Below are 16,039 nucleotides of genomic sequence, written 5' to 3'. Positions count from 1 at the left end.
CTATGTATACCATTATTGAGATACTTTTTCTATGTATACCATTATTGAGATACTTTTTCTATGTATACCATTATTGAGATACTTTTTCTATGTATACCATTATTGAGATACTTTTTCTATGTATACCATTATTGAGATACTTTTTCTATGTATACCATTATTGAGATACTTTTTCTATGTATACCATTATTGAGATACTTTTTCTATGTATACCATTATTGAGATACTTTTTCTATGTATACCATTATTGAGATACTTTTTCTATGTATACCATTATTGAGATACTTTTTCTATGTATACCATTATTGAGATACTTTTTCTATGTATACCATTATTGAGATACTTTTTCTATGTATACCATTATTGAGATACTTTTTCTATGTATACCATTATTGAGATACTTTTTCTATGTATACCATTATTGAGATACTTTTTCTATGTATACCATTATTGAGATACTTTTTCTATGTATACCATTATTGAGATACTTTTTCTATGTATACCATTATTGAGATACTTTTTCTATGTATACCATTATTGAGATACTTTTTCTATGTATACCATTATTGAGATACTTTTTCTATGTATACCATTATTGAGATACTTTTTCTATGTATACCATTATTGAGATACTTTTTCTATGTATACCATTATTGAGATACTTTTTCTATGTATACCATTATTGAGATACTTTTTCTATGTATACCATTATTGAGATACTTTTTCTATGTATACCATTATTGAGATACTTTTTCTATGTATACCATTATTGAGATACTTTTTCTATGTATACCATTATTGAGATACTTTTTCTATGTATACCATTATTGAGATACTTTAAGCAATTTTAGTTTTTTCATGTGTATTGCTAATGCAAGATATTTTTATGCCTCTGCTTGATTTCAAATATTTTAAAAACCATAAAAAAGCTTGTGTAAATGGTGTCCAATGGTAATGAATCAAATTTAATGCAAATATGAAATATGTGAATGTTCATATTAGAGATTGTGCCTATGCTCACTTTTAAAATTGAAATATGGGGAATATTTAAATGAGATCTAATACTTAATTAAAAAAAAATAGGAATTGTATGAATTCCCTTTGAAGGGCTTTAACCCCCCTCTTTATCTCCTTTATATTACACTATAACAATCAGCAATTCCACCACTTTGCACGGCAACCAAGAAAGCTAACATGTCCGTCAATTTACCTCAAACTCTACATTGAATCTAGCAAACCACTCTCCCTGATTTTCCTTTGCAGACAAATCGCACTAGATGATCTGAAAATCACCCCTTCTCAAATACATGATATCATAAAAAACCTAGACGCCTCAAAAGCACGTGGACCTGATCTCATCTCTGCTGTACTATTAAAATAAAAATGCTCAGTTGAAGTTGCTCCAGTTCTCTCTAAACTCTTCAACAAATGCTTTAATGAATCTTTCCTTCCTGTCTGTTTTCTAGCAGACAAAAATACTGCAAAGACTAAGCTTCTTTCCTTTAATAATTACAAGAAACCTTCTCAACCACCAATGATACATAACCTGAAAGTACTTTGTTCAAGCTGCTTGGCTTAACATTCACAGGGAACATGAGTTGGAACAGGGCATTGCCGCAGCTGCTGTGAGGAAAGTGAGCTCTCTCAACCTTACTAGAAAGTTTCTTACACCTGAAAGTATCCTATACCTCTACAAGGCCTCCATTCGCTCATGTATGGAGTATTGCTGTCACATGGTGCATCTGCTACTAGTCTCTCACAGACTGGAGAGGGTTCAAAAGAGACTCGCAAACCTTATAGGTCCTGAACTGTCAACTAGGCTTCAGCCTCTGTCTCATCGACAAAATGTTGCATCTCTCTGCCTGTTTTACAAGTATTTTATATATATTACATATATTAAATACCCTCGACAAACCCGACAAGCAGCAAAATCTCACCCCTACACAGATCCCAAGATGCTAGAAAGCCTTCTACTCAAATAGTTTCTTCCCCAGAACTGCTAGACTTTGGAATTCCCTTTCGGGTTCCAGCTTCCCCGGTTGTATTAACATGCAAAAGTTCAAGTGTAATGTAAACAGGTATCTTGTTGCTCAACTCCCTATATAGTATCCCTGTAATTTGTTTCTCAGTGGCACTGTTTGTTTGGTGAGAAAATGCAATAAAAATAAATAAATATAGTCCATAATACCCACTCGTATGCTTAGTGTTACATATTAATTCTACTGGGAACAACGAAAAAAAGAAAATTGATAAAAGAAGTAAATAATGAGCCCCCAAATTTGTTATGAGACAAATTGATAAAAAAGAAAGATAATGTAAAGTTCCCCGGGATTTATGGCAAAATGACACTGAAACAAAGATGAGGCATCCTATTCTCAAGACACAGGTAAAAGAAATGTTGAACAATGAACACAAAAATATCAAAGACAACACTATTAAACAATTAATATAAATTTTATTAATTAAAATTGATCATAGATATATCTAAAAGAAAATGAAATAAAAGAGAAGATAATGAAGTTATTAAGCAAGAGTTTTATTTTTAAATCAAATCTACTGAGCGCAAAAAGTCATATCAACAATTAAAACGTCCATGTCAGCGAGAGAAAGAAGAGAAAATAACTCACAGTTCATTTCTTTTGTATGGGAGTTTTTTTTTTCATCTGGGACAATGTCATTTCATATTTCTTTGGATTGAAAATATTTTTTATTTCTTATCATCCGGCGCACTCAATTTCTTTATTCCTTCATCTGATAAGATGTTGATATGTAGCAAACATATACTGTTGGTTTCTCTATATTATTGACACTGGTCAAGAAATATTTTCCATTTATTTCTAATTGTTCTCTTTTCTTCGTGATTTCACTTGTTTAAGATTCTGTATTTCATATTGTTTAAACATGTGTACACATGGTGACACCTTTATGAGAGTCAGTTAAAATGCATGATGATAAAAATCCCCCCTTGATTAAATTTTTATTCCATCTGTGAAAAGCAAATCATTCATGATGTCCACACATTACTAACGGAAATGGCCCAGACGAACGGCCTTCCAACCCCCATTGGCACGTCACACATTTCTTTTACCCCTTCCCCTTTCTTTTTCTCCATTTCTATTTTTATGCAGATGATTGAAAAAAAAACAAAAAACAAATCTCTCTCTCTCTCTCTTTGTTTTTGTACACAAATCTTTGCTGACAATAATTTTAAATTAAAAGAATAGAACAAAATATTGACGGCTTTTGGCTCAGCATAAAAATTAATCTATAATATAAAGCTGTATATGGTTGACTATTTTAAAAAACTGATTACATATAATGATAGAAGATGTATCGAGACACAGGAATGGGTATGTTTTATCCTGCAGAATGGTGGTTCATAAAAATTGTGGGGTCTTCGTTCGCGCCTGGTCCACAAAGTATGGAAATAAAATATTTAAAAATAAAAAAAAAAGTTTACAAGTGTTTTTGATATAGATGTATGATAAGTATGTTTTAACTTAAATAGGGATGGTATAATAAAATTGTGGGGTCTGCATTCGCGCCTGGTCTCCATAGAATGGAAATAGGCACAAACTTTAATAAAGACTTTTCATATCTATCTGCGTAAGTATATTTTGATAATTATGTTTCAGTTTGAAGAAATATGGTATAATAAAATTAGCAATACACATGAAAAAATTTAAATGGCTTAAAATATTTCAATATTGGTATATATAGAAAGAGCTTGATAAGTTAAGAAAGAATCTTTTTAAATTTTTAAAATCCAATTAAAATCAAAGAAGTTATGACTATTTTTATGGCCTGCGTGCTTTAAGACCATATGCGTTTTGTCACATTTTTTGCACTACTTTTTCAGTAAAAATGTTATATCTTTGTTAAAACAGAAGATTAAGCAATGAAATTTACCATATAAGTTTATTTTTGTGCAAGGAATCTGAATATGCTACTAAAAATCTCCAGAAATTAATGGTTTCTGCAGTAAATGCACATAAATATGCTGTGATTGCTTAAAAATGCCATGTATTCATTAAAAGAAAAGAAGTTAGAGAACTCAAAGTTTAGTTGTAATGCATTTTATGTGCCAAAAACTGAAATCGAAATCTAGGATTGGTTAATAATGAATATATTGCAATATGTCTTTGGTATTATTGTAGATAATTCTGTTACCCTTCCCCATCTGATCACCTCTCCAAAATATGTGATTCTACCTTTATAGACAATTGCATGTGAACAACTTGAAAAACTTTAATAAAAGATAAACAAAAATTATTTTAGAATTTAATGTAAAATGATTTCCCATTTTGAATCATTTGAGCATTTTAGGGAAGTTACCCCCCCCCCACCTCTTTTCCTATGGTAGATAAATCCTGGGTGTTTTTTTGTTTGTTTCTAAAAGGCGATTATGCGTGGTTTTAAGAGGGTCTTTGTGCAATTATGAGAAGGTGGGGAGGTTGCCACTCTGACTTTGGGTTAATGATAGGGCTAAGGAAAATTATGTGTGAACATCCTGAAGACTTAAATACAAAACAAAAACAATTTTAGAATTTAGAGTGGGAGTTGGTTTCACAAATGTAAAATAATTCACCATTTCAAGACGATCCTAGTGTTTTAAGACAGTTGACCAATTTATTTTTTATGGGAGATTAATCGTGCACTTTCTTTAAACGTTTTTATGCTTTTTTTTTTACGCTTATATGAACTCACAGAGGAAGTTTGTTTAGTGGGGAGCTCTGCCACTTGTACTTAGCGCTATTGTTAAGGCTAAAGGTTTTAGGAGGAGGCTTGCCACTCATACCTAGGATTAGACATAGAAGTAAGCAAGTTTTTTTTTAAGACGGTGTTTGATACCCATTGTGAAACTTTATAAGAATTATGACGAACAGGCAAAAAGAAATGTTATTTAAAAAAGTCACGTCCCTCTAACAGAAAACATGATGCTTGGAAAAATATCAAGTATTTAAATTCTATTTAAATATAAAAAAAAAAACAAGTTTTTGCTAAAGCTGACAAATTGTTAAAAATTTTGCATAAATGTTATTTTGATTTTTAATTACATTTCATGCCTTTTCCTACCGTTTTTTATTTTTTAACTGAGCACCTCCTACAAATATTTAAATATTGATTATTTTTTATTTTATTTTTAATAATCAGGTAGATTAGTTTCCACTCGATAATAATTCACTGAAAACATTTTTTAAGGGATGAAAATTAGAAGTGTGTGTACCGTTGGTACACGTGAACCAAAACAATGATAGTTCACTTGTTAAAATATTTTAAAATTTACTACTACCCAATTTTTAAAAAAACATGTAAGAATTGTTATTTATAACCAGACTTTCAATTTAAAAAAAAAAATCGATTTGAAATAAAAAATAAACAACAAAAACAAAACGTCTGTTTACGCCATGTTATCACTGCTTCTGCTACTATCACTACTATTACTACAGAAGTCTTGATTCAAATTCATAACGATTTTTTTGGATATTATGTTTTTAAATTGCTACGTACCACTAGAGAAAACACTGTTCAATCATCTTTTTAACGAATAAACATAGTAAAAAGATTGTTTTATTTAATAGTGAGTGTCCGAAGAAAATTTTTTTCAAAATTTTCAATACTCATCATTTTGAAATCTTTTTCTTTTTTTTTTTACCACAACAAAAAAACGAGTCGTCAAATGAATTTCGGACACTCCAAATTATTAAAATGACATCTCTTTTGGCTAATTTTCAAATTTCATTAAAAAATTCTTCACAGAAACACAGTACGAATGCTTAGAAATGGGGGGGGGGTCGTTACAAAATCTTACCGAAAATGCTGTTTTATGATGTTCACATTTTTATCACCTTATTTGCTTAAAACTCTAAAAATATATAATGTATGTTATTATTTACTAATTCATTTGAAAGTATATTCATTTCCGAACAAAACGGTGGTATTTTGAAGACTTAAAGTGCTTTGGTTTTTAAAATATGACTATTTTAGCAGAAACCCCTTGAAATCTGTGATTATCCAAAGCGTTTTAACAGCCATGTGTATTGCTAATAAAATTATGGGGTGTTCGTTCGCACCTGACCTCCATAGAATGGAAATATGTCATAAAGTTTAACAAGGTTTTTTTAATATAGATCCACAGAATATTGTGATAAGTGTTTCAGTGTGAACAGGTATGGTATAATAAATTATGGGGTTTATCTATTTTATTTTTACTTTCATCATATTTTGCTTTGGTTTTGATACCCCCGAATTTGAAGCTATCTCTTTACAATCCTTCCTTTTCATAACCTATCATACTTTAATAAATCAGAGTCCATTTTCTGTAGGCTGTTTTTGAACCCAGTCAACGATGGGTACTTTTGCTAGGTTTAAAATAAAAATGTGAAATAAAATATGCTATTCTTCATGTTAAAATATCACCTTGACATTATTTAAGTTATGTTTAGAGATGGAAATAACATTCACGAATGATGTGTCACATGACCAAAAGTTTTCAGATACTATTTTCACAGCAGTTACCATCTGAATGGGAATATGATTTTTTAACAGTATTATTTAATGAAAGAATGTCAGTTTGACTATTTTGTAAATGTGAAATTTTCTGCTGCTATGAAAATTTCTTTCATCTGTAATCGATATTTGCTGCAGAAAAAGAGGATGTCTTCCCCATGAGAAATATTTCTGGCATGAATAAGTTTATTTGCAAAGAAATTAAACTAGATTACATATTTTCCACATTTTTGATAGCATGAAAGAAATGACTGAAGAAATATTTACATTTTAAGACATACACGATTTAAGTGTGAAATTTTATATATTAGGATAATACTTGCAAATTATTGCATAGATTCCATGTTTGCTCAAAATTTGCTTATCGCTAAATTTTAAACTATATTCTCATAATTTCTTTATTTAATTTAAAGTTAAAAATTGAATTAAATTTTTAATAACTGCTTTATCAAATTACATAATTTGCATATATAATTTGACTCCAGTCGGCTAAACAGTTGAGTGGAGTTAAATTATCTATTTGATTTCCAGTTAATATAAAATTAATAACTAAATAATAATATTAATAATTTAATAATAAATAATTAAAGCTGTGTTAAAATTTCATAAATAAGGTGAAATAACTTTTTCTTTTTTTGCATATTTGGTTTCAAAATGTTGTGGAATTTGTTTAATAAAAAATATTAGGCCCAAAATAAATCCAAAAGTAATAAAACTAACATTTTACATATTAAATAAATTCTACTAAAAGGTAACAAATAACAAGTGTAGTATTTTTACAATTAAATTTGTTGGATATCCATTAGTGAAACAACTTTGCTGATCAAGGTGAAATGATTGGAGTATTACATCCAAATGGCTACACCAAACAATGTTGCCATCTGTACATTTTATTGCTAAAAAAATAAATAAATAGATTACCTGCATTAGAAACTTTAAATAAATGAATGTCTATTTAAAAAAATAAAAATACCACGCATGTCCGATCATGTTTTTGAATTTAATTTTCTCCATGCTTTTAAAAAGTGGATTTCTATTAATTTCAACTAAAGAAATGTTTTAGTCTCTAGAATCACAAAATAATTGACTTTCATAAAGGAGGTTGTATATTTGGTCAAATTTGTTAAATTTATTGAATTTATTTGTGTACAACTTATCTACATTGCTTCACCAATCGTCACCAAAATTGGTAAAAATATCTGTCATAGTCTAGCTTAGTACTGATTTAATTTTGGGATATCTAGGTCAAAGTTCAAGGTCATAGAGAAGGTAAATATTATATACTAGCTGTACCCAGCCACGCGTTGCTGTGGCTCAGTTTGTTAAAATGGAACACGTGTGAAAGTAGAGAAAAGTTTGATTCTTTTTTTCAAGAGAATGTACAAATTATTTATTTTTTTTAACAGATGTTAAGAAAATAAACAGAAAAATACTTCCATTATTAATTATGCAAAAAAATAAATAAAATGTTGATTTAGTGTTTCAATATGCTTATAAATTACGATAAAACTTGCTGAGTATGCACTGTTTTACGGTTGTTGTAAAAATGGAACGGAAACTTAAATTTCGCTTCGTTTTAATCTTTCTTAATTTTTTAATTGTGCCCTCCCCCCCAAACGAATATAATCAAAACAGTAACATTCAACAATTGTACTTTATGTATATAAAACACAAAATATTTATTAAAAAAAAAATTAAAAAAAAAAAAGTTAATAACGAAAGGGAAATAATTCCATTTTTAAACGAAAAAGTCAGTTTACCTAACTTACTGTATTAATGTTATTTTTTTTAAGCAAGAAAAAAAAAAGGTAAATATCCAGATACGCTACTACAGAACACCGACCACTCTAATTTGTTTTTTTTATAGGTAAAATGAATCTGCTAGTCACAACGAATCTGCTAGTCAAACTTGGGGCAAATTTACCGTTTGCATGGTATTTACCCCTGAACCCACAAACTTCTTTCCACCATTTTGCAGCTTCCGTTTATGCTACGCGCATGCACGCTGTAGCATAAACGACGGCTTCACCAAGCAAACTACGTTGGGGGGAGGGGATTTCTTTTTCCAGGACATAGAATTTTCTAATTTTCAAAAATACATTATAACGCTTTTTGGGTGGAAAATTTAAAATTAGCTGAAAAAGAAATAAAATAAGAAAAAGATGTGATGTTGGCGCGTTTACTGTTAAAAACTCGCTCAATACATGTTACTGTGACATAGGTTGACATATATTCGGCGGGTTTTTAATAGTATTTTGTATAGTTTTTTATTTATAACATCTTTTCCCAAACTTACCGTGTTAAAGAGAGAATCAGACTCCATCTTGAATGTTCCAATACATCGGTGAACACTGTATGGTTTTCGAGCTGAATAAACATGTTACATTGAATAAAAACACGAAAAATATATCCAGTTAGGTAGAAAAGTAACTTATCTTGCCTTTGATAACATTTATTTGTTATATATTTGTTTTTTTGACAACTTTTTCGAATCTATGTGTACAGTAATACAAACCCGTTTTTTTTAGGGGGGGGGTTGCTGTTGTTTCTTGCTTTTTACACTTTTAGATCGTATTTTAAAATAAACTTCGGAGGTTGGAATCCCCCCCCCACCTAAAATGTACTTGGAAAAATCGATTTTATAGTGAGATTTAAGAATGATTAGTCGAAAAAAAGGTGAAAAACAAAATAAATAATCAATAAATAATTGTTACCAAAGGCAATAAATGCTACTTTTTTTTTTTACTTACATGAATGAGTTTATTTTATGTTTTAAAGTATTTTCAAACGCTTTTCTTTATTTTTTAATAATCTAATGCGGGTGTGTGGGTACCAAATACCTCCAGATTTTCTAGAATTTCCCGCTAGATTGTAAACGAAATCTCCAGATATAGCAGGAAAACCACTAAATTGTAACACTGGTCACGTGACAGGAAGCGATAATAAATAATTGTCCCTAAATAAAAAAAATGGCCTCTCGGTACAAAGAAATCCACCTATGTATCATAGAAAAATTAAGTATAATGTTATAATTAAAAAGAAATATATAAAAACACACATGGATATAGTAAACATATTATACCAAAACGTGGAAGCCATCCGTCCAGTGGTTTTTTAGACAATTCCAAACGAACCAACAGTTACATTTTTATATATATAGATTTGGTAATAATTTTGGTGCTATTCACTGTAGAGTCGTGTTGCTTGGTCAGTATTGTAGCCAATAAAGTTCCACATCTTACGCGACCCATGAAAAGTTCAGTCAAACTTGGTATTTAGATGGAATTTCAATTTGTTATCAGGCAAAGCTATGTAGTTTCACAACTGCCTCATGTTTTTGTCCTTTTTTTTTCACTTATTAAAAAAAATTTTCTTGCACTTATTAAAAAAATTTTGTTTCACTTTTTTGTTTCACTTATTAAAAAATTTTTGTTTCACTTATTAAAAAATTTTTGTTTCACTTATTAAAAAATTGTTTCACTTTTTTGTTTGACTTATTAAAAAAATTTTGTTTCAAGTGAAAAAATTTTTTATTTCACTTAAAAATATTTGTTTCACTTTTTTGTGTCACTTATTAAAAAATATTTTGTTTCATTTATTAAAAAATATTTTGTTTCACTTTTTTGTTTCATTTATTAAAAAATATTTTGTTTCACTTTTTTGTTTCACTTATTAAAAAATTGTTTCACTTTTGGTTTCACTTATTTAAAAATTTTTAGTTTCACTTATTAAAAATGTTTTGTTTCACTTTTTAAAAATATTAGTTTCACTTTTTTGTATCACTTATTAAAAAATATTTTGTTTCACTTTTTAAAAATATTTTGTTTCACTTAAAAATATGTTTCACTTTTTTGTGTAACTTATTAAAAAATATTTTGTTTCACTTATTAAAAAATATTTTGTTTCACTTATTAAAAAATATTTTGTTTCACTTATTAAAAAATATTTCGTTTCACTTATTAAAAAATATTTTGTTTCACTTATTAAAAAATATTTTGTTTCACTTATTAAAAAATATTTTGTTTCACTTATTAAAAAATGTTTTGCTTCACATTTTTGTTTCACTTATTAAAAATATTTTGTTTCACTTTTTTGTGTCAGTTATTAAAAATGTTTCGTTTCACTTTTTTGTTTCACTTATTAAAAAATATTTTGTTTCATTTATTAAAAAAATTGTTTTTCACTTTTTTGTTTCACTTATTAAAAATATTTTATTTCACTTTTGGTTTCACGTATTAAAAAAATTTTGTTTCACATTTTTGTTTCACTTATTAAAATTTTGTTTCCCTTTTTCTTTCACTTATTAAAAATTGTTTCACTTATGAATAAAACTTTGTTCCACTTTTTTGTTTCATTTATTAAAAATTTTTTGTTTCACTTAATTTAATATTTTGTTTCACTTATTAAAAATATTTTGTTTCACTTATTAAAAATATTTTGTTTCACTTATTAAAATATTTTTGTTTCACTTATTAAAATATTTTTGTTTCACTTATTAAAAATATTATTGTTTCACTTATTAAAAAATATTGTTTCACTTATTAAAAAAATTTGTTTCACTTTTTGTTTCACTTATCTCACTTATTAAAATATTTTTGTTTCACTTATTAAAAATATTTTATTTCACTTAAAATACTTTTGTTTCACTTTTTTGTTTCACTTATTAAAAATATTTTATTTCACTTAAAATACTTTTGTTTCACTTTTTTGTTTCACTTATTAAAAATATTTTATTTCACTTATTAAAAAAATTTTCGTTTCACTTTTTTGTTTCACTTAAAAATTTTTTGTTTCACTTAAAATTTTTTTGTTTCACTTATTTAAAAAAATTTTGTTTCACTTATTAAAAAATATTTTGTTTCACGTATTAAAAAAATTTTTGTTTCACTTATTAAAAAATATTTTGTTTCACGTATTAAAAAATATTTTGTTTCACGTATTAAAAAAATTTTTGTTTCACTTATTAAAAAATATCTTGTTTCACTTTTTGTTTCGCTTATTAAAGAAATTTTGTTTTACTTTCTGTTTTACTTTTTATTTCACTTTGTTTCACTTATTAAAAATATTTTGTTTCACTTATTTAAAAATATTTTGTTTCACTTAAAAAAATTGTTTCACATTTTTGTGTCAGTTATTAAGTTTTCGTTTAACTCACTTATTTAAAAAATTTTTTTCACTTTTTTGTTTCACTTATTAAAAAATATTTTGTTTTACTTTTTGTTTCAATTATTAAAAACGTTTTATTTCACTTTTTTTTCACTTATTAAAAAAAATTGTTTCACTTTTTAATTTCACTTAGTGAAACAAAATATTTTTTAATTTTTTGTTTCACTTATTAAAAAAATTTTGTTTCACTTTTTTGTTTCACTTATTAAAAATGTTTTGTTTCACTTGAAAATTTTATTTCACTTATTAAAGAAAATTTTGTTTCACTTTGTTTCACTTTTTTCTTTCACTTATTAAAATATTTTTGTTTCACTTAAAAAATTGTTCACTTTTTTGTTTCAGTTATTAAAAATATTTTATCTCACTTTTTTGTTATTTATTTCACTTATTAAAATATTTTTGTTTCACTTAATAAAAATTTCGTTTCACTTTTTGTTTCACTAATTAAAAAAAATTTTTTTTTCATTGATTTAAAAAATTTTGTTTCACTTATTAAAAAAATTCATTTCACTTTTTTGTTTCACTTAAAAACTTTTTTGTTTCACTTATTTTTTAATAAGTGAAACAAAAAAAGTGAAACAAAACATTTTTAATAAAATTTTTTAATTTTATTAAAAAATTTTTGTTTCACTTATTTAAAAAATATTTCATTTCACTTTTTTGTTTCACTTATTAAAAATTTTTGGTTTCACTTATTAAAACATTTTGTTTCACTTTTTGGTTTCACTTATTAAAAATAATTTTGTTTTCACTTTTTTGTTTCACTTATTAAAAAATTTGAGTTTCACGTTTTCGTTTTACTTATTAAAAAAATTTTGTTTCACTTTTTAATTTCACTTATTTTTTCACTCTTTTGTCTCACTTATTAAAAATGTTTTGTTTCACGTATTAAAAAATTTTTTGTTACTTTTTTGTTTCACTTCATAAAATTTTGTTTCACTTTTTTGTGTCACTTATTAAAAAAAATTTTCATCCACTTTTTTGTTTCACTTATTAAAAATATTTTGTTTCCCTTTTTTGTTTCACTTATTAAAAAAATCTTTGTTTCACTTATTAAAAATTTTTTTGTTTCACTTATTAAAAATACTTTGTTTCACGTTTTCTTTCACTTATTAAAAATTGTTTGTTTCACTTTTTTAAAACATTTTTTCCCTTTTTTGATTAACTTTCTTTTTTTTTTTTTTTTTCAGTTATCAAAAAAATTTTTGTTTCACTTTTTTGTTTCACTTATGAAAAATGTTTTGGTTTCACTTATGAAAAATGTTTTGGTTTCACTTATTAAAAAGATTAAAATGGCTAACTTATTGCCTCCTGGATACAAAGCAAAATTTGCTTATTTGCAGTGTCTGTCAGCAATAATTTACACCAGTATTAAAAATAACTGATAAAGTCGGCAACACTAGGTATGTACAGGTAGTGACATATAAATTTTTTTTTTTTTTTTTTTTACTGAATTTTAATTTTTACTTTTCCAAATCTTTTCTTTTCTAGCAAATGAATGACTCTTCAGTGATCATCAGTATAATGGAGTCCCATCTTTTAGATCAAAGCCAAAAATTATCAAAACTTTTATCCTATTTTCCTGCAATTGAATCCACAAATGAAAAAGGGAAAACAATTTATGATTATCCAAACAAATACTTTATTATGTTTGAAGATGCTCCGGTTTATGGGACACCTGAGTATATGAAGTAAGTATAAAAAATGCAGCTGCAGTTTCTTCATCACCATATACACATTGTTGCATGTGTGTTGTTTCAGAAAAATTAATTTCACACCAAAAATAAATGTCAAAACGCCATATTATTTGATTACATTAGACTAATACTTTGGTTTCACTTATGATTGCAACAAAATAAGAAACAATCTGTGATACGTGCTAGTTATTACTCTTCCCCAAAGCTCGTTAACGAACTTGTTTCCCATTTGTCTTCTTTACAACTATAATTTTATTTCTTTTTCTGTATAAGTTTTAAAAAGTGTGCAAATCAATAATACATTAAAAACTAAAATGACTTTATTGCATCACAGACAATACAGGATTAGTAAGATCTAAAAAAAAAAATCAATTTAGATACTAAAAGAAATCTGGTGTTCTTATTTTATTTTTTCAGAAAAGAAAGGAAATGGCGTGCTTGGGTCGATGAAACCCTAGTTCATACTCTATCCCCAAATGTTTATCGGACACCTTCTGAAGCACTTCAAGCTTTTAATTATTTCTCACAAGTTGGTGAGTGGGAAGCTAACTTCAGCTTCTTTGATCGTCTTGTGGTTATTTATGTTGGAGCTATTGCAATGTATTTTGTTGGGAAAATTCTGAAAAAAAGGTAATCTTTAAATCTTACAAATATTTAAGAAAATATTGCATAAGAATGACTTTACACAATCACAATTCTTATTTTTAAATTTATTTTATCTTCAAAATTGTTAACTTCATACAGCTTAAGTTTTTGGTTTGCCTAACAAGTTCATTCTATTTCTTCTTTAATCTTGACTTTAATTTCCATATTTTTTTGTGTGTGAAATTCTTGATAAAAATCTTATACGAAACTAGAAGAATATCTGTTCCAGAATGATTGGATATTTTTCTTAGATTTTATTTCTTTTTTAAAACAAAATTTGTAATTATCAATTTTCCAGGCATAATTTAAATGAAGACGTTCGATTATCTTTGTATGAAGCTTGCCGGGAATGGGTGAAATCTTTAGAGAATCAACCTTTCATGGGAGGAGAAGAACCAAACTTGGCAGATTTGGTAAATATGACTTCATTTAATTTTTTTTAAAATTTTTTATGTGAAAAGAATCAATATAAAAAATAGTTTTTCCAGCAAAATACCTTTTGCAACTTTGTCTCATCAAAATAATATCAATGATGAAAACAAAAAAATAACCAAAAATTTTTTCAATTAAAACAAATATTAATGTTAGAAAATTTAGAATAAATTTGAACACAAATTCCAGCAAGAATCGACAAAAGTAGATAAATTCAGGAAAAATTGCAATTTCATTTCTTCATACTTGTACCTACATGGCATTTTTTTTTAACTATGCAGTTTTTCCCACAAATACTTTTTATTCTTTTTAACTAGCGAAGATACTCGCGCTTTGCTGTACACTCAGGTATCCACCTCGTGGGCATCCTTGCAGTAAGTGGATGTTGTAAGTTTATTGCCATACACATAGCAATACACATGAAAAAATTGAAATGGCTTAAATATTTCAATATTGGTATATATAGAAAAAGCTTGATGAGCTAAGAAACAATCTTTAAAAAAATTTAAAAATCCAATTAAAATTAAGGAAACTATGACTATTTTTGTGCCTTGCACGTTTGGATATTTTTCCCTCGGGTTTGTCACATTTTTTACACTACTTTTCCAGTAAAAATGATATATCTTTGTTAAAACAGAAAATTAAGCAATGAAATTTTCCATATTAGTGTATTTTTGTGCTAGGAATCAGAATATGCTACTGAAAATCTCTGGTAATTAATGGTTTATAAATAAACTGCAGTAAATGTGCATATATATATATACTGCAATTCCTTAAAAATACCATGTATCCATTAAAAGAAAAGTTAAAGAACTCAAAGCTGAATTGTAATGCATTATATGTACAAATAACTGAAATCGAAATCTAGGACTGTTTAAAAATAAATGGATGTCAATGTCTCCGTTCAGTCTCGAAAGACAAAGGATACCCCTTGCAGGTTCAGCTGCATGTGTAAATTGTGAGGCAAGGGTTGCACAATCTCCAACCACACCTCTCCTGAATCGGTACTGTTTGAGTCAAGTGGCAAGCAAAAGTTCAGGACACCTGAAAACAATGCCAAGATAAGCGGAGAGCACATACAACACCTGGAAGTCCCAAGTGGTCACCCATTTAGTACTGACCAGGTTCAATGTTGCTTAACTTTGGGGATTCAACGTGATTATGATGTAAAAATAAATATATTGCAATATTTCTTTGGTATTATTGTAGATTAATACCTTCTGTTTACCCCCAGCCCCACCCCACCTGACCACCTCTATAAAACGTATTTTTTTTTTCATAGGAGTCACCACTTATTAAGGTCCTGAGGCCACTCGAGGATAAGGGCTAAAAGGTGTACAGTAGTCAATGGGACAATATTATAGTAATCATTAGTAGTGTAAATTTGGTAAATTGGATTACTTAAGCTTGTCAAGAACTTGTTTATGTTGAACTTGAAGACAACCATATTGTAGTCAGCTAGAAAGCAGGCAAATGGAAGACAGTTCCACAGGCGTGCAGTTCTAAGAAAGAAGCTTTATTCATGGAATCTATGTTTAGGTTTAGGCACAGATAAAAAATGGGGGAAATTATTGATAGTGTTTTCAGCT

At 27.5% G+C, this 16,039-nt stretch overlaps 1 protein-coding gene across 1 annotated transcript in view; it reads left to right on the top strand.

Moving 5' to 3' along the window:
• The window catches only part of LOC145241485 (prostaglandin E synthase 2-like), a gene marked incomplete at its 3' end in the record, with an annotated part of 119,784 nt that extends 105,353 nt beyond the window's left edge, over positions 1–14,431 (top strand). Inside the window, 3 exon segments of the mRNA XM_080104481.1 lie at positions 13,168–13,367; positions 13,791–14,003; positions 14,317–14,431. Of these exon segments, the coding sequence (XP_079960607.1) occupies positions 13,168–13,367; positions 13,791–14,003; positions 14,317–14,431 (528 nt within the window).
• Between the last annotated feature and the right edge of the window lie 1,608 nt (positions 14,432–16,039).

The sequence above is a fragment of the Euprymna scolopes genome, chromosome 20 (assembly GCF_053919585.1).
Source record: "Euprymna scolopes isolate OS-2025 chromosome 20, ASM5391958v1, whole genome shotgun sequence".
NCBI lineage: Eukaryota > Metazoa > Mollusca > Cephalopoda > Sepiida > Sepiolidae > Euprymna > Euprymna scolopes.
This window is presented reverse-complemented; position numbering and strand designations above follow the sequence as displayed.